This window comes from Zingiber officinale, chromosome 4B, assembly GCF_018446385.1.
Source record: "Zingiber officinale cultivar Zhangliang chromosome 4B, Zo_v1.1, whole genome shotgun sequence".
NCBI classification, from domain to species: domain Eukaryota; kingdom Viridiplantae; phylum Streptophyta; class Magnoliopsida; order Zingiberales; family Zingiberaceae; genus Zingiber; species Zingiber officinale.
In genome coordinates this window covers 29,831,687-29,858,139 of record NC_055993.1, presented here as the reverse complement: position 1 = coordinate 29,858,139, position 26,453 = coordinate 29,831,687, and the positions used below count along the sequence as shown (strand labels likewise).

Genomic DNA, 26,453 nt, shown 5'->3' with positions numbered 1-26,453 from the left:
CTAACTTAAACCCTTTGCCCAAACACCAAAACACATGGTCGCACGGACCATTAGGATTGCTTCAACAATTGAGTCACAGATGGTACAAGTTCAAGAGGATCTCATTTATGAAAGTCGACCTATTTAGATAATAGATCGAGAAGTTAAGAAGTTGAGGAACAAAGAGATACCGTTAGTAAAAGTACTGTGGCAAAGTCAACAGAATGAAGAGGCAACATGAGAACGCGAGGATGATATGAGACAGAAGTATTCACAATTGTTCTAAGTTCGAAGATGAATTTTTTATAAGGTATGGGGGATCGTAACACCTATAAATTTCCTCTTTTCCAAAAGAGCAAAAAGAAATAGAAGAAAAGAAAAGAAAAGAAATAAAAATATAAATATAAATGACCCAAGATGGGATTTGAATCCTAGACCCTTAATTTAAGATTGGTTTAAGTAGCCATTAGGTGGTGGTAAAGCATCACAATGGAAATAGGAAACTATTCATTAAATATAGATTATGTGTGAAGAGATGCTTCAACTTCCACTTAGTATAAAAGGGAATGGAAGAGACCAAAAACCTAATTTTTGGTTTCCTCTTCTCCTCCCTAGCCGAAATTCCTCTTCTCCTCTTTTTAGTTTTCGGCCAAGAACCATAGGGTTCCAAGTTCTAAGTTCTTCAAGAGAAGAATCTAAGAGGGGAGTTTTCACAAGGATTAGTACGCGCGGGAAGGGTGACTTGGAGATTAAGGCGTACAAAAGAGGATTATCTTCCCTATACCCTATAATAGTAAGATCTAGCGAAAGGATGTAAGTACTACTCACCTACAGTATAAGTTGTTTCGATGATACATTTTGTGATATATTTTATGTATGTTAAAGAAGATACATGTTGAAGAAGATATATGTTAAAGAAGATACATGTTAAAGAAGATATATGTTAAAGAAGATATATGTTTTAGCTCGAGTAGGAGGAGGCAACAGGAGCGGTGTTTTTTGTGTGTGTGACGGAACAGTGGAAGGAGATTTGGGAACATATCACAAATCGACGGGTTAGGTCGACGAGCTGACCTGATAGCTGGCACAAAATCCAACTAGGTCGACGAGCTGACCTGATAGCTGGCACGAAGTTCAGCTAGGTCAACGGGCTGACCTGATAGCTGGCACGAAGTCCAGACTGGTCGAAGGCCTGACCGGACGTCTGACAGGTAAGTTGAGGTAAGTCACTGAAGGGGAGTGACTGTAAGGACGCGTTCTCGCGAAGGGAACATTAGGCGTCGATCCAACTTTGATCCATTTCGGAAGTCTAAGTTGAAATTGTGACTAGATCCCAGTCTCGAGAAGATGGAATCAAATTACTGCATTTATTATCATATAACTTAACTGTGCTAACACTTAATTTTACAGGGTAGTTTTACATTTTGCCTCGGACTAATGTTTTTGCAGGTTGCTGAAAAAACAAAGGTCCGGGCACCCTGAAGGGATCCAGGCGCCCGGGATGCAAAGTTTATCCCCTCGCCGCGTCGCCACGTGGAGCTTCATGTTTGGACGAGCTACGTCACACTCCATACGCCCGGAAGGGATCCGGGTACTCCGAGCCTCATATATAAGGAGGATGCACCATAGAGCAAAGGACAACGAATAAAAAAGCCTTCCAAAGCTTGCTCTGCCGTGTTTTGCTCCTGCGATGCCTCGAAGCGACTTCGACAACGTGTTACCTTTATTTCTTTACTATTGTAGGTATTTTTTTTTTAAGTTCTTGTACCTTAAATTTGTAAGTGGATTGCTCAACAAAAGTACTCGATGAATGCGGGCATTGGAGTAGGGGTCGACCAAGACTCCGAACCAAATAAAAAATTACTTGTGTTAGTGTTGTTTTAATTTTATTTTTTTTCGCTACGTACTCAATATTATTTTCGACGTTTTAAATCAATATTCACCCCCCCCCTTCTATCGACTTTCTCGATCCAACAGATTCTTGGAACCCAACGTGAACCGTTCCAATATGTATTTAAGTTCTTTAACTTGAGTTTTCAAATTAAAATTTTCTTCCTCAAGTTGTTGGGCTTGAGTTGAGCTTCCAATTTGAACTGGCTCAGTCAAAGGACTCGAGTTAGTCACTTCCTTAAGGGATGTTACCTCCTTTTGGAGTGACTTGACCCAGACGTTGGATTTAGCCAATTTCTTTAACAAATAAGGAACTAAGTTTTGTAAATCGTCTAATTGAGTCCCGACGAATACCGAACTTATAGTGGGGTTAGGCCCTTTGGAAACATATACGGATTTGTGGCGTCGCTCGGACTCGGTTTCTGATTCGCTCTCGATTTCTGAATCGGACTCTGTTTCGGCAACATGTGCTTGTACTAGTAGAGCGAGGAAGCTTACTTGTTCTTTTTCGTCGGACTCGGATTCATCTGATGACTCAGACCAAGTTGCCTTCGACACCTTCCTTTTTCGTTGCTTTCAACACTATTATCTTGAGAACTATAATTCTATCATTTTTCTAACTATTTCATCCTTTAACAAACTATCTACGATAATACCTTCTCCCTTTCTTATTTTAGTCCTTGTGTACTATAACTAAAATATAAATTATCTATTATTTTTGCCTTCTCTCCTCCCCATATTATCTCTTTTACATACAAAATATTATCCCCGGGGTCATGGTGTCGTGGTAGGACATCCAGGTTGTCTCCCAGGTACCCGCGGTTCGAACCCCAACTACGACCTATTTGCAGGAATTTTTCCTCCAAATGGGGGGCGTAATCAAAGGATGCTGGGCTTCTGGGCTGACCGCCGCGTGCGCTTCCCGATTTACCCTAGTAGCCGGTGGGAAACTTCCATGGAACCGGGTCGGTCACCTCCAGAGATAGTCAATGAAGCTAACTGGGATCATCATTTTTTTTTAATATAAAATATTAATTCTTCTCATAATTATTGTATCTATTACCTTTATTACTTTACCGGTAAGTGTTCATAGCTTCTATGTTTTAAATTTTAGATAATTAATTTTTATATAATATTTATTTTTATCGATGTGAGAATTCTTACATATTTAATACTACATCGAGTTCTCATGGAGATATAACAATCCTTATCGAGACGTTATGTATTTTTTCTATAGAACAATCTAATATTAGTATAATAATTTAATAAATTTATTTATTGAACATTTATCTAAAAATTAATGTTGACTGACAACCATCATTTTTCATCTCGGCTGGAGATCGGCATTAATAGTTTAGCATGAACATTTCTATAAACTAAAAATTAATATATAATTATATTTAGTTACCATGCTATTCCATGTCTAAAGCACAACTATTTAATTTTTGTTTATCAATTTCATTTTATGCACAAATATATTATTAAGGGTTTAGCAGAGAACTTTGTATCAAAAATCAAGGGTATAAAATCCATTGGTACTTTGAAGGAGATTTAAGCTTATAGCTCCTGCCTCAAATTGAAAATTATCATTTATTGTGGTGTGAAAAGTATATTATTATGTAGTGTACAGAACATGAACAGCTTTTACAATACTAACCATGGCAGAGTCTAACAAATGGCATGATGAACATAAAGACTAACCAAGAGCACAATAGACCTTGACCTTTCATTTCACTAAAAACAGTTGAAGCTTGTCTGTGGATGATACAAATCACATGTTTATGTGTTGATCTCTTGTCTAAAGAAGGCCACAGTTGTATCTTGTGTGGCTGAGGGTGTTGCCACCAAAGAGAACCATGAGAAGAGCAACACAGATCACCCTCACAATCCATGATTTAGTTGTTATAATCAACCCTGTAAGATATGATTGAGTTGACAGCCTAATCACCCTCAGCCTTCTTTCCTTGATGTAATTACGATATGCTGCATCAATTCTCCTATGTAAGTTGCTGTGGCTACTGCTTGAATTCTCCAGGTTTGATGGCATTGCTTGAGATAAACACCTAGCCAGGACAATAGCATCTTCCAAACCTGCAGATCCTCCTTGGCCAAGGAAAGGCCCCATCACATGCATCGCGTCCCCTGCCACCGTCATCGTGCCATTTGACAGTTTACCTGTAAAAAGGTGCCATGGATGCCGATACCAAACACAGTGGATGCTCAATGAATCAAGATCACAGTGTTTCACTATCTCACTGGTCTCACTAGGAAGTTCTCGTACAGAGTCAAGTGCAATCTTTTTTATGAAATTGAGATCCTTTCGAGAAAGATGATCTGATTTGAATTTTTACCAGTCAGTACTCAAAATTATCTCAATCAATAAATTTACACGAGTTTCGTTAGCTTACCTCCAGCTGGATTTGCCAACCCTACAAACCAGTGGACTAGCTTATCATTGATTGGTATCCTTCCGAACGTAATACTTTTGTACCTTATTTGGAAAAAATAAGTGCCAAAGCTATGGGGAGATTGATAGGTTGTGAAACCTCGCACAACAGCCCTAGGGAAGACCTTCGGTTCCTTCAGTTGTAATGACTTTGCTATAATTGAATCTGATCCGTCACAGCCAATTAAAACCTTCACAGGCATAATCCAAACATGTATACTTTAGCAGTCTTCTCATGACAAGCAAGGGTTGCATTAATTGATTGTAATAGCTTAACTGCTTAACTGGACAATGATTTGGCTAGTTGTTTATAGTGATGTTAGTAGAAGTAGAATGGAAAAAAAAAAAAAAAAAACAATGCTTCACCAGTATAAGTTCTTGTAATTGGTTCTTAATATCAGTCCCACTTCTAGACAAGCATATTTAATAATCTTAAATTACATGATTAAAAAGAAAATATGTTAATGAACATATTTAAAAGTACCGTCTGTATAGCTCATCAAAATTAATTATGAATGAATTTAATGAGGCCTCTCTTCTTTCTTTTTTTGGCAGGTGTTGGTTAATTTTAACTAATTCAAACCTAATGAAGATTCAATTGTGAACATATGGATTAATTAGCAATGCTATTGAAATATAAAAAAGTGTATGTAAGGTAAAAAAAGTTTGCAAACAAGGATAGAGATTCACACCTTAGTTATCTAAGAATGTGTATTCATGGAGTAGGATTAAGAAAACAGAATTGACTTTAGGAAGTAGTACCTTGGCTTTTATGATGATTCCATCCTCTAAAAAAAGAACAGGGAAGGAAGTGGTATGGTCTAATTTAACTGCCACAACTTTACAGCCAAAACGAATGGACTCTGATGGTAGTTTGCTAGCCATTGTTTCAATCAGGTCACTCCTTCTCAAGCAACGAAGTTCTACTTCCCTATAATTCAAGTAGACCACCGCATGCAATCAAAATCATTATGAACAGAAGAACAGGAGATGATAGAAACAGTGAATCATCTCAGAGAGCATTTTTAAGGGAAGCTAAGCCTCAGGGCACATGCACACCACACACATAAAGCTGTATTGAAGTTAGAATAATCATAGGTTGCTCATTCATATAAACACCTTTTATAAATTTTTCTACAATAATGCCTTCATGACATCTATTTGAATTAAACTATGGAGTATTCATTCGATTGGAGTAACAAATAATATTTATTAGCAATTAAAATATTTTATAATTCTTGTAAATACTTGTGATTTATTTGTATATTATGGATCCTTAGAATCATGAAGATATACCTTCTTGTTTACCAGATTTCCCATGTGTTCTTTTTTTACTACTGTATGATCTTTTTGCTCGAACTCTCCTTGCCTATATTGAGAGCATGGTAGTCCATTTGTCCATTCTACTAAAAATACACAGCTAAATGTTTGCTTCGGTTCATTTCTTTTCCTTGCATAGAAGAAGACTATGTAAAAGCAAGATGTTTGCTGACTATCTTCTTACATGCATTAACAGAATCAATGATGGTTATGAAAACTCGATACAATAGATATCGAGTGTTGTCAAATGCTTAGTAAACTGTAAACCTGTTCAAAATATGCAAATGGAAAACTTTAAATGCAAACTGAAACTTTTGTACTGAATTGAACAACAGTTGATGATGAGACAGTATGATGATTTGAACTGTTCTCCATTTTTTTTTGGTGATGACCTCCTGTTTCTCATTTAATAACCCAATGAAGATTTATAAGCCTCGGCTTTGTTCAAGAAATGAAGATCGATGACATGGTTTATAATCATTACCTGTACGAAGTTACTACTGTTCTGTTACTTTCAAGCCAAACCTCCCTTACCCTATACATTGTTGAGAAAAAAGAAGTCTTTGTTAATAGCATATGAACCAAGTAAAGCAAGGAGAACAATTCAAAAAGAAAGCACATAACAAAACCAAGTAGAGTAGACAAAACAAATTAGTAGATTAGATTGACCTGTTGAAAATAGATTGGATTATATCCTCATAAAACTGTCTACAAGAATGACAAGATCTAGCAGATAGAGCCTCCTTCAACACCTCTAATGATAAAGCCATATTCTACAAGTACCATAAATTTGAGAAACTACTTCAGTTGCTTATGACCCTCAACTTGAATCTATACATGCCTCCATTCATCACCAAGAAAATTTATTGAGAAAATTACACTTCTTATCTGTCACCTTAATGAGCTGAAAACTAGAGAAATCAAGACCTGCTTTTCTAAGACCAAAAAAAAGGAACTTGCATTCTACACTTCAAGCCATGGGACAAAGTATAGCAGTCTTCTGCAACTAATCACCATAACAAGCAAACTAAAGAAATCATTCTATGTGTAAATCAAATTAGAAAATTGATTATCAACAATTAACTAGTCATGAATAAGTGCACATGTTGTCACATGCTTGGACACAGCAAATTTCACTGCTCTCAATGGAAGTGTGATTGGTAGTAGACATTTCCAAGTTATGGTGGTTTCAAATAAACAAGCTACAAGTGCTTCTCACTCGATGTACACAAATGTTGAGGTTGAAGTCATCACAAATCAAGCTGTGCTTCATAACTACATAGCATTTAACTTTTATTTTAAAAATCTTAAATACTCATCTCTTCTAAATCGTCATAGATGATATGTGGTCCTCTCCTCAGACGTCATATTGGTGATATTTCTAGAGTCCACATTTTACAATATCTAATGTGTATCGTGTGTTTGAATATGTCTTCTCTTCTTTTGGTTGTCAAGTACAGGAACAAAAGAGGAAGAAGGTTGTTTGGATTCACCATAAAGCTGGATGCATGTTTGAAGTTTCTGGCATTCCTTTCAGCCTTAACTGAATCTTCACTTCAACTATGGCATCAATGCTGAACCACTCTCTTTGACATCAACATTTAGTCATACTTCTAATTCACTTTCAAATAAACTTATCTCCAATAATTCTCTTGGTTCTATAGTTTGTAGTGAATATAACTATCAAAATTGTCAATTTCAAAACATGATTGCTTTGTCATTTAGTAAAAGTAACTCTAATTCTTCAACTCCTTTTGATAATGCCAATCAACAAAAGGTGAATTCCAATAATATATTTTATTTTTTTATGAACTTACTCTTTTCATTATTCATGAGTTTCTCTTCTTAAATAACATTTAGAAGTTCTTCAACTTCTGAATAAGTAGTTGCACTTAGTTTTCCACTCTTATTAAAATCTTTTTTGACAAAGTACTCATGTAGTGTCTTAAAACTTGTTAAAACAGACGGTACTCTAGCTCAATTTTCATGTTCTTATACACCCAAATAAATGTAATTGTTAAACACAAACATGGCACCTAGTTAAAACTGCTAGAACTATGCTTCTACTCGCTTCCTAAAAGCTTTCAGGAAGGAGCTATCATAACTACTGGCCATCTAATCAATAGGCTTCCTTCATCCTACCTATTCTCATCTTCACCCTTTAGTTTCACTTGCTTTTTCTCATTCCACCAATTAATGAGACAAATACTTTGCTCGCTCGTCCATTTGGTCTTCCTTAGATGATATTGAAATAGAAGGCTATCACCCCCCGGGCAATGGTGCAGCGGCATGACGCCTTCTCAGTTTTTTAGGCATCTAAGGATCGAGTCCAGCCTCGGCGAATCAATAGATGAATTTGCCTTAATAGACGGTTGATCTAAGAATGCTAGGTTGATGGGTCGCTCGTTGCGAACGCTTCCTAATTTACACGTGGTTGGAGGAAAACTTCCGTGGGGCCGCGCCGATCACTCCCAAGATTAGTCGACGTAAACTAGATACCTGGTATCATTTTAAAAAGAAATAGAAGGCAATCATAGCTATAATTCAACAATTGAACTCCTTTACATCTTTTGACATGCCACATTCTAGGAACAAACTCCCTTCAAAACTATCTCGACCTTTGAGAAACCTACAATGTCGTTAGACATTCCCTCCATAATTGATATTCTTCCTAAAGGCAATGAACAACCTCTACCTTCAACATTAGCAACCCCTATCCAAGATCCCAACAACTTCAACAAATAATACTCCAGTGTTACCATAATCCGTTGCACTACGATATGAAAAAAAGCTTGAACACCAAGTGTGAAACTATAAGATTATCAAACCTCAACTTTGATTATTCACCTTATCCCTTCATTTAAAAAGGCTATAACCTTTTTAGTAAAAAACAACTGATAAGTTATATGCCTTGGAGAACATTCTTCAGACCTAGCTGCCTCTCCAAAACAATCATTGAATACAAGTAAATATTAAAACAAAATAAAATGACACTATTGACCGATATAATGCTTGCCTAACTAATCATAAAACTCTATAATCAAGAACATAGAACATGAGTTAACTATCAAGAGATCTTTACGCTAGTAGCTGAACTAATTTTCATACCAACACTTCTTGTTATTGTTACTATTCTACAATGGTCATTCTATCAACTAGACATAAAAAATGACTTTTTGAAAAAATCTATTGCATGATTTGAAAAAAGTGAACTTATACTTTATACTCTAGTATATCAAGTTACACCCTCCTTATGAGAATTCTATAACATTAATTCAGTTGGTGATGCAAAGAAACAAAGATCCAGTACATGAATGATTTGGTTATCCTCTTGGCTGATTCTTTTATATCTTGGAAAAGTAAAAAATACAACAATATTAGATCTAGCAAAGAAGTTAAATAACAAGCAATTATTGGATTTAATCTATTCTTCACACATTCATTACTTTTCCTTGATAAGGTTCTTTCTTATCAATTTCTAAATTTTCCATCTTGGCTATCTCCTTTTTAATGTCCTAAGATATACTCAAGAAGCTTCGTCATATAAAATGTTAGGTGACTCTTCTATCTTAAGTGTTCACTTATTGTAGATACGATAAGCTAGACTTGTGGAGTATCAAACAAATATGCCTTTGTCCGTCTTTGCCGAAAACCTAAGATAATTAAGGACATCCTCCCATACCAAACCTCATATGGTATCTTTGACAAAAATGGATGAAGATAGACCTTATTTTTCTATATAGCATACAATATGTAATGCTTCAACCCCAAAATAACTTAGTAACGAGTATTCATTAAGCATGGATCAGGATGCTATTTGAAGTTTAGGAATTTTCCATTCAACAACACCATTTTATTAAGATGTTCTTGCAACGGAAAACCCATTTTGAAAACTAAATTTCTTATATTCTATACCATCATAACTGCGAATCCAATTGATCCCCTTTTCACTTCCAACACTTTGCAAAGAATACCTCAAGTGTCAAATGCCTAAGGACATATATCTATGTGTCATGGTTTAAAATTTTGAGTTATGTCGAGTTTCATACTAAACTAGAACGATACTATTTTGGTACCATATCCTTTTGTCCAATATGGTTTTAGTATTTTTTTTTCTTTTTAAATATGTGTATATTAATTTAAAAATCATTTTGTATTAGTATTTGATAACTATAAATGATTACTATTGATTTTATATTTCATATGTTGCCTGTTAAGTTCATATTTCGATATTTTTTCGTGAGATGTTGGATAGCTATTAAATTTTACAGCAGCTATAAAAAGATATAAATTCAAAATTTACATTTTTATTACCATTGCATGTAATGAAATAGTCTTAATCACTTGAAGTGTGATTGCAGAGACATTGAGTCCTAGAAATTGCATGCTTTAAATTCTCACAAACTTATAGTTTTATTATTATGGATATTACTTATTTTACACTTATATAAAATAAGAGAGAAAGTTAACCAATTGCTTTTGCAACCATTTGAAGACATCGTTTGCGACATTCATACTTCAATCATTTTCATATTCAAGGTTGATCCTCCATAGTGTAATCATCACTTAGTTGTAAGATAAATAAGAATAAAATTAAAATAGTCTATATATATTGAATAAGAAACAAATTATTCTATATTTGTCTACATCCATTCTATATCTACATGACAATGCAAAAGAATCATCAAAAGAGTCGTATATCTCTTAAAATAATCAACTTTCATTAATAGCTTCAACAACTAATTCTTTGTTTGATTGTAGCTTTGATATTACATTTTTTACAGCTACTTAGAGATTATCATTTGTGGCTAGATTATATTAGTATTGATGTGTCGATTGAGATCATAACCTTAAATAATTAAGCATATATAATTACCAATAACAATCTTAAAATTTCTTTATTATTAAAAAAATATGCACCTGCAAATGAATATGTTTTCACATGTGGTTGTTGCACCTTGTAATAATTATATCAATATAACATTGATACTTGGTCGACGTCTATAGGCATCTCATGATTTTTGCTTCATGAATTAGGTGATAAACGCTAGTCATTTGTAGCTTCTTATCCATGTAAACTTTTCATAGAACAACATACAACAATTCTACTATCATAAGAATATCTACAATGTAGTCCTAAAATCTAGCAAATATAATAATTTTTTGTGTCTCCCTATATTAAGTGGTGATAGAGTATCAAAAGGTTGCCAATCCACAGAAGTGAACATGGTCCTCGATCTAACTTTTTTCTAAGGAAACTTTAACAAGAAGAAAGCCTATTTGCTCTTGGTCGTAGAATTTCCCCATCAACAAATTTTCTCAATAGTCCACAAATCCAATAATGATTATAGAGGAATTTTGTTAACAATTTTCCTATTTTCACTACCTTCTTCATTATATCAAGTTTATCAATATTCGTCATCATCAAATCGAAATAGCATGCTACGTATAGGGTCCAAAACAATATTAGATGCTCTTGCTCCAATAGCTCTCCAACCTTTTTGAGGTCGACACCATTGTCTATCACCACCGACATTATATGTTATATGCCTATCTCTTGAAGTACATCATCCATTAAGCGATATATGTAAGATGCATGATGATATTATACAAGTACATCAATAAATTTATAAAATATCACCATTCCGTTATATAAAAAAATTGATAATGTTAATCCGAGCTGGTTCTATCCCGCTATTGCATGTCAACATAACACCATATAGGCCTCATTGCTTCTTACATGATAGGATGGCCTATCCTCTTCAATTCCCTATCCCCTCCTCCCTAATTCCCTATACCAAATTGCCGATGATAGTTGGCAATCATTGGATGGCAATCACCTCCTCTCCTCTAACCCATATGTTACCAAGTGCACCAAAGAAATTGTCATTGTTTGCCTCGTGTTGTTGCCACTCATTGTTGCTACTTCGATAAGATTTCGATTTCTCATCTTTTTATATGCTCATTCCTAATTGTGATTCCCTCTAGCATGATCACTAGAAGGAGTCAATCAATTCATTCTATTTCTTTCCATGCTAACCACAAGCATGCGAAAAAAAAAACCCATGACTAACCATGAGAATCTATATGATATGATCGGCGAGGCAACACAAGTGCGCTAATGGATTTAGATGTTGGTCCAATGGCCGAACAATAATAACATGAAGCGACATGGGCCAACACCCTGAAATCCATGCTATGTATATCTACTAAAGTGATCCACAATTGTTAATGAATACATATTACCATTTAACAATGTAATGTCATGTGAATCTAATAAATACAGATGAGTTAATTTTAACACTTGTAACGTATTGGAAGTGTTATGTTCCTTGCATTCCTGATGTCCTTTTACATTTAACCTTAGGTAAGTCTTTCACTAGGTTCCCCTTGGAGAACTTCTAAAGCATCCTAATTTTGGTGTGTGCTAGCTACCAATGCTGCGAAGACTCTTCTTTTAACATAAAAAACTTAATAGACTAATTAAACACTTAGAAAATGAGGAAGAAATATTTTCTTATACAAAAGAATAGGTACACGACTCTCTTGTTTATAGAGAGAATTTACAATAGAAAGGAAACTAATGAAAAGAAAATTAAATATTAAGGAAACTAATTAAAGCTAATTAAAGCTAATAATTGACAAATGATCCTTTCCTATTTTTCCTAATTTGTATATCTTTGATTTTAATGATGACAAGATTTCCAACACTCCCCCTCAAGTTGGTTTGTAGATATCTTTCATAGCCAGCTTGCTAGTCAGCTTATCAATTTGTTTCTTGTGTAGTTCGTTCGTTAATACATCAACTAATTGTTCATTTGTTGGAAGATATGTCATACATATTATTCCAATGTTGATTTTCTCCTTGATGAAATATTTATCCACCTCTATATGCTTTGTACGATCATGAAGAATAGGATTATGAGCTATGGAAATAGCAGCTTTGTTGTCAGAATAAACCTTTATAAGAGTTGAGTAAGAAAGCTTCAATTCCTCAAGAATTCTTTTGATTCACATTATCTCACAAATTCCATGGTCAACAGCTCTGAATTCTACTTCAGCACTATTTCTGGATACCACATTTTGTTTTTTACTTCGCCACATAACTAGGTTCCCACCAACAAAAGAACAGTAGCCTGATGTTGATCTCCTATCCATAACACTCCTGCCCAGTCTGCATCTGTGTAGACTTCGACTTGAAGATATCCATGTTTCTTGAATAATAAACCTCTTCCTGGAGTTCCTTTCAAATATCTCAATATCCTATAGACGGCCTCGAAATGTTCTGCTCCTGGTGAGTGCATGAACTGACTTACCATACTATCTGCGAAAACAATATCAGGCCGTATATGAGACAAGTAAATCAATTTTCCTACGAGTCTTTGATAAAGGTCCCTGTTCTTTACTTCTTCAGCTCTAGCAGCTTGTAACTTCAAGTTAGGCTCAATTGGAGTCTCAACCATTTTACACCCCAACAAACCTATTTCTCCAAGGAGATCAAGAATATATTTTCTTTGATTAATAACTATAACTTCCTTGGACCTTGCAAATTCCATTCCATGCAAATACTTGAGGGCTCCTAGATCTTTAATTTGAAACTCTTTTGCGAGTCTCCTCTTTAGGTCTGCTAATTCTGTTTCATCATCACCGGTTAAGATAATGTCATCAACGTAAACAATTAAAACAACAACTTTACCCCTTTTTGCATGTTTATAAAATATTGTGTGATCTGCTTGACTCTGCAAAAAAACATAACTAATAACAGCCTTTCCAAAGCGTTCAAACCATGCTCTTGGTAATTGTTTGAGTCCATATAATGCCTTGTTTAATTTGCACACTTTTTCACTTGACCGGTAGACTCATGAACACCTCTTCTAGATCACCATTGAGAAATGTGTTTTTAATGTCAAGTTGATGTAGAGGCCAATCTGAATTTAATGCAAGAGATAACAGAATTCTGATAGAGTTTATCTTAGCAACTGGAGCAAAGGTCTCTTGATAGTTAATCCCATAAGTGTAAGTGAAGCCTTTAGCCACCAGTCTAGCCTTGTACCTTTCAATGCTTCCATCAGCTTTACATTTTATTGTAAACACCCATTTACACCCAACTCATTTCTTACCTTTGGGTAGATCAACTATCTCCCAAGTGCCACTTCTCCTTAAAGCATTCATCTCTTCCATGATTGCTAAATTCCAACTCGAATCATCCAACGCTTCCTGTATATTCCTTGAAACAAACAAGTGTGAAATCCTAGAAGTGAAAGCTTTATGATTTTTTGACAGTCTTTGGAAGGAAAGATAATTTGCAATAGGATGATTAGTCCAATTTCGAACACCTTTTCTAATTGCAATAGGAACATCAAGATCGGGAATAGTAGGTGAAGAATTAGACACAATAAGAGGAATCAAAGCTAGACTTGTGATAGGGTTACCTGAAATTTCGAAGCCATAGCTCAATTTTTCAGATAGGTGTTGTGTAGGCTTGACATTCGAGTCTTTATTCCTCAGATGAAATCTCTTCCTAGTATAAACCTGAAGCTCAGAATTCAGATCACGACAATCAGTTTGTAATATTTCTTCCCCTGATCGAGAGTTTTCAACACTAGGCACTAGAGGTGGGTGATTATTTTCAAGATTGTCGGGAAAAATGATATTGGGAAGTGGATTAGAAATGTCCAAAAAATTATCTTTTTCTTCACTTGTCGTCTCCTGAAGAGAATTTTTAGAAAAAATAGGGTTTTGTTTCTAAAAAGGACACATCCATGCTAAAAAAAAAAAATTGTTTGAGGATCGAAACACTTATACCCCTTTTTATTTGACGAATAATCAAAGAATACACATTTTATAGCACGTGGTTCAAGTTTTAAACGAAATTGACATGGAACATGAATATAGACAGTACATCAAAAAACTTTGACAGACAAATCAAAAAACAATCTAATTTCAGGGAAAAATTTTTTAAGACAATCAAGAGATGTTTTGTACTCTAACACCTTAGTAGACATCCTATTTATCAAATAAGAGGCTGTTAAAATTGCTTCACCACATAAATACTTAGGTATATTCATATAAAACATTATGACACGTGCTACTTCAAGTAAATCTTTATTTTTTCGTTCTGCAATGTTATTTTGTTGAGGGGTATCTCGGTAAGTGGATTGATGAAAAATACCTTTTTCATTCAAAAAATCACCCAGTGCTCATTAAAATATTTTGTTCCATTGTCAGAATGTAAAATACAAATTTTGGTTTGAAATTGATTTTCAATCAGAGTGTAAAAATTTTTGAACAAATTTCTCACTTCCGATTTTTTATTCATTAAATAAATCCAACATAAACGTGTATGATCATCAATAAATGTTACAAACCATTTTTTTCCAGAAAGAGTAGTAATTTTAGATGGGCCCTAAACATCATTATGAATCAAGTAAAAAGATTTGGAAGCCTGGTAATTTTTCGACAAATAAGTTAAATGATGAAATTTTGCCAAAAAAAACAAGTTTCACAATTTAAAGAAAAAAATCAATGCCTTTAAATAATTCTAGAAATAAGATTTTTAGATAAGGAAAGCTAGGATATCCTAGTCTATAATGTCATAGCATTATTTTATCTCGAACTAAGTTTGAACTACTACTGTTAAGGCTCTGAGCTTTTTTATTACTAACAGGTATTTCATCCAAGTAGTAGAGACCTTCAATCATCCTAGCACGCTCAATCATCATCCCCGAGTTCTGGTCCTGAAATTCACAATGTGATTCAAAAAATATAATACGACAATTAGAATCTTTAGATAGTTTACTAACAGACAAAAGGTTGCAGGCTAATTTAGGAACATGAAGAACAGAATTGAGATTAAATTGTTCGGTCAGTCTGATAAGTCATTTTCCTACAATAGGTGAAAAACTACCATCGGCAATTCTAATTTTCTCGTTTCCAGAACAAGGGGAATAAGTATCAAATAGGTGAGAGCAACTAGACATGTGGTCTGTGGCTCCCGAATCTATGATCCACGGAGAGGAGTTTAAACAGGAGAGAGCTTCAGACATGTGGAGAGCTTTAGGATTGCTACCTATTTGTGCCAAGGAAACACTAGGAATACGAGATGAGAAGTTGGATTTTATCAGCTTCAAAAGTTGATCCATCTGCTCTTTGTTGAAGGAACCTGAGTCGGCTTCATTTGCAATAGGAATTCCACGATTCTTCTCTCCTTGCTTGCTATTTTTCCAGTTGGCGGGTTTGCCATAAATTTTCCAACATGTCTCACGTGTATGGCGAGGCTTGTTGCAGAAATCGCACTAAACCCGTGGCTTATCATCAGACCTGCACTGGTAATTTGCAGCATTAGTAAATAAGGCAGAATTTTTAATTGACTCACTGGTACTCCTTTTTCCGAGCATGACACTCCTTCGGCTTTCTTCTCTTCTGACTTCGGCAAATACTTCACCAATGGATGGGAGAGGAAGTCTCCCAATAATCCTTCCTCGTACTTCATCAAATTCGACGTTGATACCAGTAAAAAATTTGTAAATACGACCGTCTTCCATGGTTTTCTTGTGGTGGTTGCAGTCATCAGCAGATTTCCATTCGTATATGCTGAAGAGGTCAAGATTCTGCCATAATCTTTTCAATGAATTAAAATATTTTGTAACAGAATCATCTCCTTGACACATTTCCCCCAACTTTAAAGTCAATTTAAAAACCTAAATTGGTTACCCAGGTCAGAATACATCTGACTAACATTATCCCACAGCTCTTTTGTAGTAGGATAACACATGTAATTGGTACTTATATCCTCCTCCATGGAGTTGACTAGCCATGTCATAACCATGGAGTTTTCCGCATCCCATATGGCATGCAAGGGATTATTAAGAGCAGGAGCCTTCTTGTCACCCGTGATATAACCGATTTTTCCTTGCCCACGGATATACATTCGGACAGATTGCGACCGCTAGAGGAAGTTGTCGCCATTTAGGCGAATGCTGATGATCTGGACTGAATGAGAGTTGGAATGATGTTGCAGGATTTGAGAAGGTTTTACCATAGTGGCAGGGATTGTAGTGGTTTCGGGCGTGACTTCTGGCATAGCTCTGATACCAACTTAGAAAATGAGGAAGAAATAATTTCGTATACAAAAGAATAGGTACACGACTCTCTTGTTTATAGAGAGAATTACAATAGAAAGGAAACTAATGAAAAGAAATTTAAATAATAAGAAAACTAATTAAAGCTAATAATTGACAAATGATCCTTTCCTATTTTTCCTAATTTGTATATCTTTGATTTTAATGATGACAGGATTTCCAACATAAACACATATGGAAGATCAATTGTGTATGCATTGTATTCTGATGTTCAACAAGCATGGTGTCAGATTCATAATGTTTAACCAAACACTTGGTTAACTAATGCTTAAAAGATTTAACTTAAATTCCCTCTACTAGTAAAACTTTTTGAATCACAAAATTAGATTTAAGATCAATGTTACCAGTGTTCTAAAAATCGGCCTAGACGGTCAGGTCACCGAGGCACTAGGCGCCAGCCAGCCGCACCGAAAACAAGCTAGTCGGCCAGCCTAGGAGGCTTTAGCGGCTAGGCGAGATTAGGCAGCCCTACGTGTCGATTAATCTGTCGAATCGTCTAGGCGCTGCGAAAATAGTTCATGGTTTTCATGATTTTTTTTAGTTTGAGCTTTTAAATTTAATGCCCAATTAAACAAAACTAAAATGTAACCTTGAGTTTGTGTCCGATGATGATATTGAGTTTGTATCCGATGAAGAACAAGTTGTTGAAAATAATGGAGAAGAAGTAGAATAAATTTGTGATATTTTATTAGTTGTGTAATTGTGAACTCATTTTAAATTTGATATTATTGTGTTGGAGTCGTAAAATGTGATTTATTATGTGATTTATGTTGATACCGTAAAATTCGCCTAGCGGTGCCTAGTCCCCGTCTAGACGGCCTAAGCGCTAGGCGCTGATTTGTGCTAGCGCCTAGCGAATTTTAGAATCTTGAATGTTACCTTAGTCTATCACTTTTAGCTTTCCCTTATTTTCAAAGGATATATTACCTTTTCTATGTATTTTAATCAGTGTTTGAAATTGCGCCCTAGGCGGCCGCCTAGGTGCCGCCTAGGCGTAGTGCGGCAGGATGCCGCGCCGGAAACCAGCGAGGCGGAAGCCCTAGGCGGTCCTCAGCGGGTTCGGCGGGCCTAGCTTTTTAAGGATGTTAAACCCAATTTTTAGGTATTTGCCAGGCGCTTCGTTTCTTTCATCGCCCCGACTCTTCGTCGACTCTTCGTCTTCCCTGATCGCGTTGCTTCCGGTAAGTTTTTTTTCTGTTCATTTATGTTTTTTTGTTTCTCGAATCTTCGTCGCAGCAACACCGGACGCATCGCAGGTGTCGCCAGACGCGCCGTACGCGTCCGACGAAGTCCGACGTTGCTTCGAGCAACGCCGGTAGAGTCGCGATGCTTCTGGATGCGCCAAAAGCTTTCCACGCGACGCTACCGGCGCCGCTGGAAGCAACGCCGGACTTCGCCGGACGCATCGGACTCGTCCGACGAAGCTTCCGGCAGCGCTAGAGGCCTCCCGCGAGCCGCCTGTGGCGGCCTGTGGCGTCCGCGCCATCGTGCGAGTCGCGACAAAGACGGCGTTTTTTCTTTTTTCTTTTTAAAAATTTTTTTAGATTTAATAAATTAAAATAATTCCTAACTCCTAACGGGGATAATTTTAATAATAGGGTTGAGTTCATAAAGCCTAATAAAATTAAGATCCCAATTAAATATATTTAAAATTTATCTTTTTTATAATAAATATTATTAATTTATATAAAACAAATTTAAATATATAAAATTCTAATAACCATTATTAATTTATATAATCATATTTAAATATATAAATAATATATTTAATTTTTTTAAATAAATAATATTAAATATTAATTTATATATTAACAGATTTAAAAAATTATAATAAATATTATCATTTATCAGATTTAAAAATATAAAAATATTTAAAATTAAAAAACATATAATACATATTATTAATTTATATAAATCATATTTAATTATTTATAAATTCTATATATTATAAATTTACATTAATCGGATTTATACATATTAAAATTATATTAAAATTTTAATAAATATTATTAATTTATATAAATCACATTTATTAATTTTATATATTATAAATGTATATTAATCGGATTTATAAATATTAATTATTAAAATTATATTAAAAATTCTAATAAATATTATTAATTTATATAAATCAGTTTTAAAAATATGAAAATTAAATGAAAATTTACAAAATTCAAATAAATATTATTAATTTATATATAATTTAATAATATAAAAAATATATTTAAAATTAAATTTATTTAAACAAATATCTAATAAATTTTATTAATTAGATTAAGATATATAAAAAAATATTCTCAGACTTGTTAATGACTTAATGTTATATTTCATATTTTCATTATTTTATATTATATATTTGTATGGTATAATTAAATTTTATTATCATATTATGTCTTGTTATATATAATTTTTTTCCTTCAGATTATCTGTTATCAATGGCAAGCAATCCATCTTCGACAGCATCTGTTACTCAACCTGAATCCGGGATTTTTAGAAGAAAGTCAAATGACATCGGATGGGAATTTGGGATATTGATTGATCCTAAGAATCTCGACAAAATTAAATGTAAGTTATGTGGAAAAGCAATGTCAGGGGAGTGTATAGGATAAAGGAGCACATTGGAAATATACTTGGAAATGTATCTGGTTGTCGAAAAGCATCTCAAGAAGACAAAAATAAGTGCAAACAGGCTATTTTAGAAGGAAGGAACAGAAAGAAGAACAAAATAATGAAAGAACAAAGTTGTAGAGCAGAGGTGACTATTTCTCTAGACGAAGAAGAAGGTCTTGAAATTAAAGGGATGGATGGAATTAAAAAACCTCTTCCACTTGGCCCCATGGATAAATATGCATCGACAATTGCTCCAGAAAATACAGGCTCCAGTGGAAGTAAAGTCCTTCGCCAAAAAAATATAAATGAGGCTCTTTTCAAAGAGAGAACTCAACAAGTTTAACAATATGTTGGGAGATGGGTTTATGAAAATGGAATCTCATTCAATGCTGTTGATAATGATAGCTTCAAGCAACTAATAGAGGCAGTGGGTCAATTTGGACCAGGATTCAAGCCTCCAACTCAATATCAACTTAGGGAGCCACTATTGAAAGCCGAAGTTGAAAGAACAAAACAATTGCTGAAGAAACATGAAGAAGAATGGGCAAAGAATGGATACTCGATCATGACAGATGCATAGAGTGATAGAAAAAGAAGAAGCATCTTAAATTTGTGTGTTAATTGCAAGGAGGGTACTACATTTTTAGAGTCTAAGGAGTCTTCAGACGAGGCGCATACAGCTGAACTTATTTTTGAGTATGTTGACAAGTGTGTTGAACAAGTAGGAGCTCAGAATATTGTTCAGATTGTAACAGACAATGCCACCAACAATATGGCTGCAGCTAAATTGATGAGAGAAAAGCGACCTGGGATTTTTTGGAGTTCATGTGCAACTCACACGGTTAATCTCATGCTCGAAAGTATTGGCAAACTTCCACGATATAAAAAGGTTATTGAGCAATTCAAGTCTTTTACCATTTTCATCTATGCTCACCATAAGACTTTGTCATTGATGAGAAGTTTCACGAAGAAGAGAGACATAGTTCAACCAAGATTTCCTCACATTGCAAAGTTTGATTGAAAAAGCTAGTTTAAGGGTCATGTTTACAAGTGATATGTGGGAGAAATGTAAATGGTCAAAAACAAACAAAGGAAAATTGGCTTACTCTACAGTGATGAGCATGAGTTTTTGGAATGGTGTGACACTTTGTTTGAAAATATTTGCTCCTTTGGTAAGAGTTCTTCGATTGGTAGATGGAGATAGAAAGTCATCGATGGGGTTTCTATATGGGGAGCTTCTTCAAGCTAAAGAAGATATCAAGGTGGCTCTGAACAACGTGGAATCAAATTATCAGCCTATCATAGCCATTATTGAGTCAAAAATTAAGGATAGACTTGATACATCATTGCATACCACTGCTTTTTTGTTGAATCCTTATTTTTACTATAAAGATAGTTCAATTACTCTTTATGAGGAGGTCGCGATGGGAATTTTTGAATGCATGGAAACTTTGCATGCCAATGAGTTAGATCTACAAGATACAATTATTAACAAGGAATTTCCAAAATATAGAGATAAGATTGGGTTATTTGGAAAAACATTGGCAGCAAAAGCATGTGAAAAAAATGATGATACATTTGATCCATGTGCATGGTGGAGTACATACGGTGCTCACACACCTAATTTGCTAAGGGTGGCATTGAGGATACTTTCATTAACTACAAGTTCATCTGGGTGTGAAAGAAATTGGAGTACATTTGAAGGAGTAAGTTTTAAACTTTCAGTCTTTAATTAAATTAGCTATAATTTTTAACGTCTATATATTCAGGTACTAACTATAATATTTACTTTCTCTATTTTTTTAGATTCATACAAAGAAAAGAAATAGGTTGGATGCCAACAGGTTGAACAATCTAGTATTTGTCTAATTTAATGCTAGATTGTTGAACAAAAAAAAAAAAAAAAAGAAAGAAATGTTGATGTCCTTCTTGCAAAAGATGCTTCAAATGCACAAGGTTGGATTGTGGATGGTGGAGAAGATGATGAAGTTGAATTAGGTTCCGGGCTCACTTGGCAAATGGTTGATGAAGCAAGTGGAGCAGATGAAAATCTACAACCCCGAAGAAGCTCTAGAGTGAGATAACTTCATGAAGATGATTTTGAATCCGAAGAAGAAGACGAGGATCACAATAATGATATTGAGTTTGTGTCCGATGAAGAACAAGTTATTGAAAATTATGGAGAAGAAGAAGCAGAATAAATATGAGTCTATGAGATTTCATTTTATTAGTTGTGTAATTTTGAACTCATTTTGTTAAGACATGATTTATGTTATTTAACAATTATATTTTGCTTAGTGGTTATTGGTTCACAATGCATTGTAATCTTGAATTGAACTATTGCTACTATTTTCTAATGTTCTACTGTTTACTATATGATTATGATAACTTACTGCATGTCCTATTGTTCAACTATTTCTTTTACTAATATTTACTAAGTCTAGTATATTTCCTTTGCACAAAACTATTAGTTTTCTTTTATAGTTTTTCATTTTTTGGTATTAGAAAGTATGCATTTATTTCAGCATACATAGTCCACATGAAACAAGAGATACCGAGGAATCCGCCTAGCGGCGCCTAGTCCCCGCCTAGGCGGCCTAGCGCTAGGCGCTGGTCTGCCGCCCGACTAGCGCCTAGCGAATTTTAGAACCTTGATTTTAATGTAGTGAATTTGTTGGCATCTTTAGTCATTTACCTTAAAGCATCCACTATCAACCAACCACTCACTTTCAGTGCATCTATTCTTTAATTGTCAAAAAGAACATTATAGATCAACCACTCACCATAAAATGTTGGAGATCAAAGTCTAGGCTACTTGAATAATGCAACAATCATATGTATAGGCACAAGGAATGGTTCATTGACTTGATGGATTAGTGGATGAGTATCTATGAGAGGTAAGATAAAATTCTTATCAACATTAAAAGTAAAAGTCAGATTTATTTTCAATAATTACTATATGCCAAGCATGACAACAAATATTTTGAACATGAGTCAACAATTAAAAAGAGATTACAATGTTCATATGAAGAATAGAAAACTTTACTACCTAACTGATAAAAGTAATAACTTAATAGCTCAAGTTTAGATGTCCAACATTAATAATACAACTTTTATGTTGAAGATTAAGCATGTAGCAATGGAATGTTTGAATGCACATACAAATAGTATACCATGGTTATGACATTTGAGATTTAGGCATATATATTTTGATGGTTTCAATAAACATTCAAAGGTCAAAATTGAAATTTCACATCAATTTTAAAAGGGATGTATTTTCAACAAACATTTCCAAGAGAAGCAACAAAACTCGCAAAAAGGCCACTAGAACTCATCTATACCTACTTTTTGTTGATTGATCTCTCAAACATCATTCAAGAGAAATCATTATTCTCTAACTTTTAAAATGGAAAACCCTTAAACAACTCTAAAACGTTCATGACTATCATGGAGGAACTAGTGGTTGCCAAGCTAAAGTTCTTTGATACGATTGTGGTGGAGAGTTCACATCTAGAGCTTTTCAAAGCTCTTGTGAAGAGCATAGACTTTGGCAACTTCTCAAGACACCTTCTTCTCCACAAAAATAAAAATGATGATGATGATAATAATAATAACAATAATAGCATGGAGAAAAAAAAACAATTTATCCTTGATGAAGAAGGCCAAGAAGAGCAAAATATATTGAATTCATCTCAATCTTCTTTTTTACCCATATCATCATCGTCGTCGTCATCAACAAATAGGCTCTTAAAGATACCTCAATACTACAACAGATAAGTGAAATTAAATAAATTTATGAGGTAGCAAATGAATTAAATATCATTTGTCATAATGGATAAACAAGAAGAAATTTTATTTGAGGAAGCACATAGAGACAAGTGGAAAGAAATGATTGAAAAAGTCAAGTCAATTAAGAATGATGACATCTGGGAGCTTGTTCCACCTCCCTAAAATGGGTCTTAAAGACCTAGAAAATGCTCAAGGAGAAGTATAAAATACAAGGCATAGTAGTAAAATGATGTGAGGAACAAGTCAATGTCAAATATGATGAGGACCATGAGGTATTTGCTTGGGTTGCACATATGGAAATTATTTGCTTGCTCATTTCTATTGCAGTTGAAAACAAATGTAAGATAGATCAAATAATGTCAAAACAAATATTTTGATTGAGTTTAGTAAAGAAGTTTTTATTAACAATTCATAACTCTATGGCATGGTTTAAACTCTCATAACATGTGGGAGAAACGAGCGAAATTTGTCACCTTGCATTAGCATCGCGGGAGGCACCACAATGGGTCAGGGAGGTCGCCGCAAGATCACGACACCCCTGTGAGCCTACGAAAGTGGCTGTGAAGTCACGAAGGTGCTACAATCCTGCATTTTTTTTTCCTTTTTTTAAATAAATTGTTTTTTGTTTTTTTGTTTTTTTTAATATTTAGATTAAATTTTTTTATTTTTTGTTAATATATTTTATATTTAAAAGTACAAAAAACATATCAGCTAGATACAGTATTGAAACCATATCGTTCCGGTCATAAATCGAAACTCTAATACGAGTCAAAATTTTAAACCATGCTTTGTGGAGAAAAGAGAAGAGTAAAAGTTTAAAAATTGAAAAAGGCTATGGCTTGAAGCCATCACCAAGGACATAGAATAGTTGGACAAATGCTCATTCTAAAGCTAATAGGTTCAATCAATGTTTATATGAGCACGCTTTATATTTCAAATAAAATAAGAATATCTTATTTGTTGCCTTGTACGTGGATAATCTTAGCTTCATAGGGAGCAATCAACAAATGTTTAAAATATTCAAATTAACCATGACATAGATGGAGACATAGGGTTCATAAGTTATATTCTTGGACCGGAAGTAAAGAAAACGAAGAAGACAATTCCTTGTCACAAGGATCTTATTCAAGGGAATCCTCAAGAAGTTTAAGATGGATTGTTAAATTGACAAAAAATAAATGATAAAGGAGAAAAAGTAGATCTCACTTAAGATAAGAGTGTGGTTGAGCTTAAGATCCCCAAATGCACAAGACTGTTAATCACGATATTGAGAAACTAAAATCTACTCACTCGAATGTAACCAAGAGAATTCTTTGTTATGTTCGAGGTACATTTCACATGTGTTATTATATTCTCCTTCTAATAACTTTTAACTTTATGAATATTTTAATAATGATAAGGGAGGAGGTTTGAATAAAAGAAATACCAGTAACTTTGTATTTTATATGAGTGAGATGGCTTTTACATAGGTCTTTAAGAAACAAGAGATTGTGACACTCTCAACATGTGAAGTAGACTATCTTGCAACATTATCATATTTGTGTCATGTTATTTGACTAAGAAGAATATAGATTGCAACATTAACCTTTGTTGTCAACAAAGATACATATTGACAGCAAATCTGCTATTGCACTTGCAAGGAACCTAATGCATCATGAAATAAGTCTGCACATCTTCTTACACTATCTTTTCATTAGAGAACATGTAAAAAAAAGAATGTTGAGCTAGTCTACATCAAGATACAAGATAAGTAGAGATTTTGCTATGATTTGATCTCTTTGTCAAGCTCAAGACAACTCTTGAAATGAAGGATGAAGGATAATTAAGTTCAAGGGAATGTTGTTGAGCAGATTTAATTATAAAGTAAAAAGTTTGTCCTCCTCCTAGTCAATTTTCTACTATAGTTTTCTACCACTCAGGGCTATAAAGTAGAAAAAACAATGTAGATGTGTAATGTTAATGTGGTGTATCTTGTATCTCTAACCCCTATAAATATGTGGGATTTATTGTGAATCATGACATGTTTTCAATTCATTTTCCTTCCTCAAAGCTTCTCCCTCTCTCTACGCGTTTGCTCCAAAACAACAATGACGAACAACAAAAAGGACATGCTGTTAAATATATTATATATCTATCTAGTAAGAAGAGACTTGAACATACTCTGACAAAGGTATAGCCTTTGGTCGTAGCTCTGAGCCCACCATTAGCTGATCAAGAGCACGCCAACCATTTGCCCAAATACCAATTGCTGCCCCTGAAGATCGCAGTTTATTGGATTTCTCAAGAACAAGACTCTTGATTCCTTTCCTGCACATTTTGTCAATCAAAATCCAAGCAAGATGTTAGTTTGCTTATTATTATTATTTTTTGTCTCAATGGATAGTGTATCTAGAGATATAACTTGACTGAACCAAATAAAAACTCGCTATTCAGCAACAGTTTCAGAAACATAAAAAATGGAAACAAAAATAAATTATAATCAAAACAAGAGGAAGATTGGAAGGTGACTGACTCGTAACTATATTTTATAGGCCATAACAAAAGATTAGGAAGTATCCATGTAGAATGCCGTGGAAAACAAGAAGACGCCACTGTGGATTCTCAATTTAGTACAAGGTTTCATTTTTAACAAAATGTTTTGTAAAGTTACTTTTAGGTGGAAGACATGTTGATGCGAATAGATTCTTTAGACAATTGTCAATACAAAAACTGATACCAGAATTGACTTAATGTATCAAAAAGTGTCGGAGAGTCTTGGCAGAAAGACAGACAAGATCCTGCGAAATGGAAGGAGGAAAAAGGAATCCCTAAAAAAAGGGGGGAAGAAGAGAAAAAGGAGGAACACCTCTGAAGAGCTAAAGCAGTGGCAAGGCCGCATATGCCTCCCCCAAGAACCACAACGCCATGGTGCTCCTCGATTGAGCTCATCTTCTCTTCAGTCTCCAGCTTCAAGTTCCAAGGGCCAGACGCGAGATGGACATGTTCGATGATTGCGGCTTATTTGTATATTTTTGTTAGTGCACCATTTTATCTTAAATTTTAAATAGAATAATTAAAATATTTTTATTTTTCTATATTTTGAAATTTAAATATGATGTATAATTTTTTAAATTTAAAAGATAAAATTTTTATTTAAAAATAAACTCATATTTCTTTTCAGCATTAATTCTTTTTAACCACTCTATTTCCACTCGTTCTATAAATATAATAAAATTTTAGATAGTTCCCAAATTTTGGTTTATGGGTTTGGTAATGAGGAAATGGATTCATTCCCAAAT

General features: G+C 34.3%; 1 protein-coding gene across 1 annotated transcript; it reads right to left on the bottom strand.

Moving 5' to 3' along the window:
- Positions 1-3,426: 3,426 nt before the first annotated feature.
- LOC121974908 (monooxygenase 1-like) lies at positions 3,427-26,172 on the bottom strand. The gene is made up of 6 exons (XM_042526188.1): positions 26,021-26,172; positions 25,336-25,482; positions 6,120-6,170; positions 5,078-5,246; positions 4,278-4,506; positions 3,427-4,203 (listed from the first exon to the last, which is right to left on the bottom strand). Exons 1-6 carry the CDS (start codon positions 26,101-26,103, stop codon positions 3,668-3,670), a joined length of 1,215 nt encoding a protein of 404 aa, XP_042382122.1. The 5' UTR covers positions 26,104-26,172; the 3' UTR covers positions 3,427-3,667.
- Positions 26,173-26,453: the final 281 nt, after the last annotated feature.

What these genes read in the sequence shown, in the direction of transcription:
- LOC121974908 (XM_042526188.1), bottom strand. Translation starts at nt 26,103, where the DNA reads ATGAGCTCAATCGAGGAGCACCATGGCGTTGTGGTTCTTGGGGGAGGC. An exon ending in ACTGCTTTAGCTCTTCAGAG is followed by an intron (nt 25,483 to 26,020) that starts GTGTTCCTCCTT and finishes CAAAATGTGCAG; the next exon opens with GAAAGGAATCAAGAGTCTTG. An exon ending in ACAGTAGTAACTTCGTACAG is followed by an intron (nt 5,247 to 6,119) that starts GTAATGATTATA and finishes CTTGAATTATAG; the next exon opens with GGAAGTAGAACTTCGTTGCT.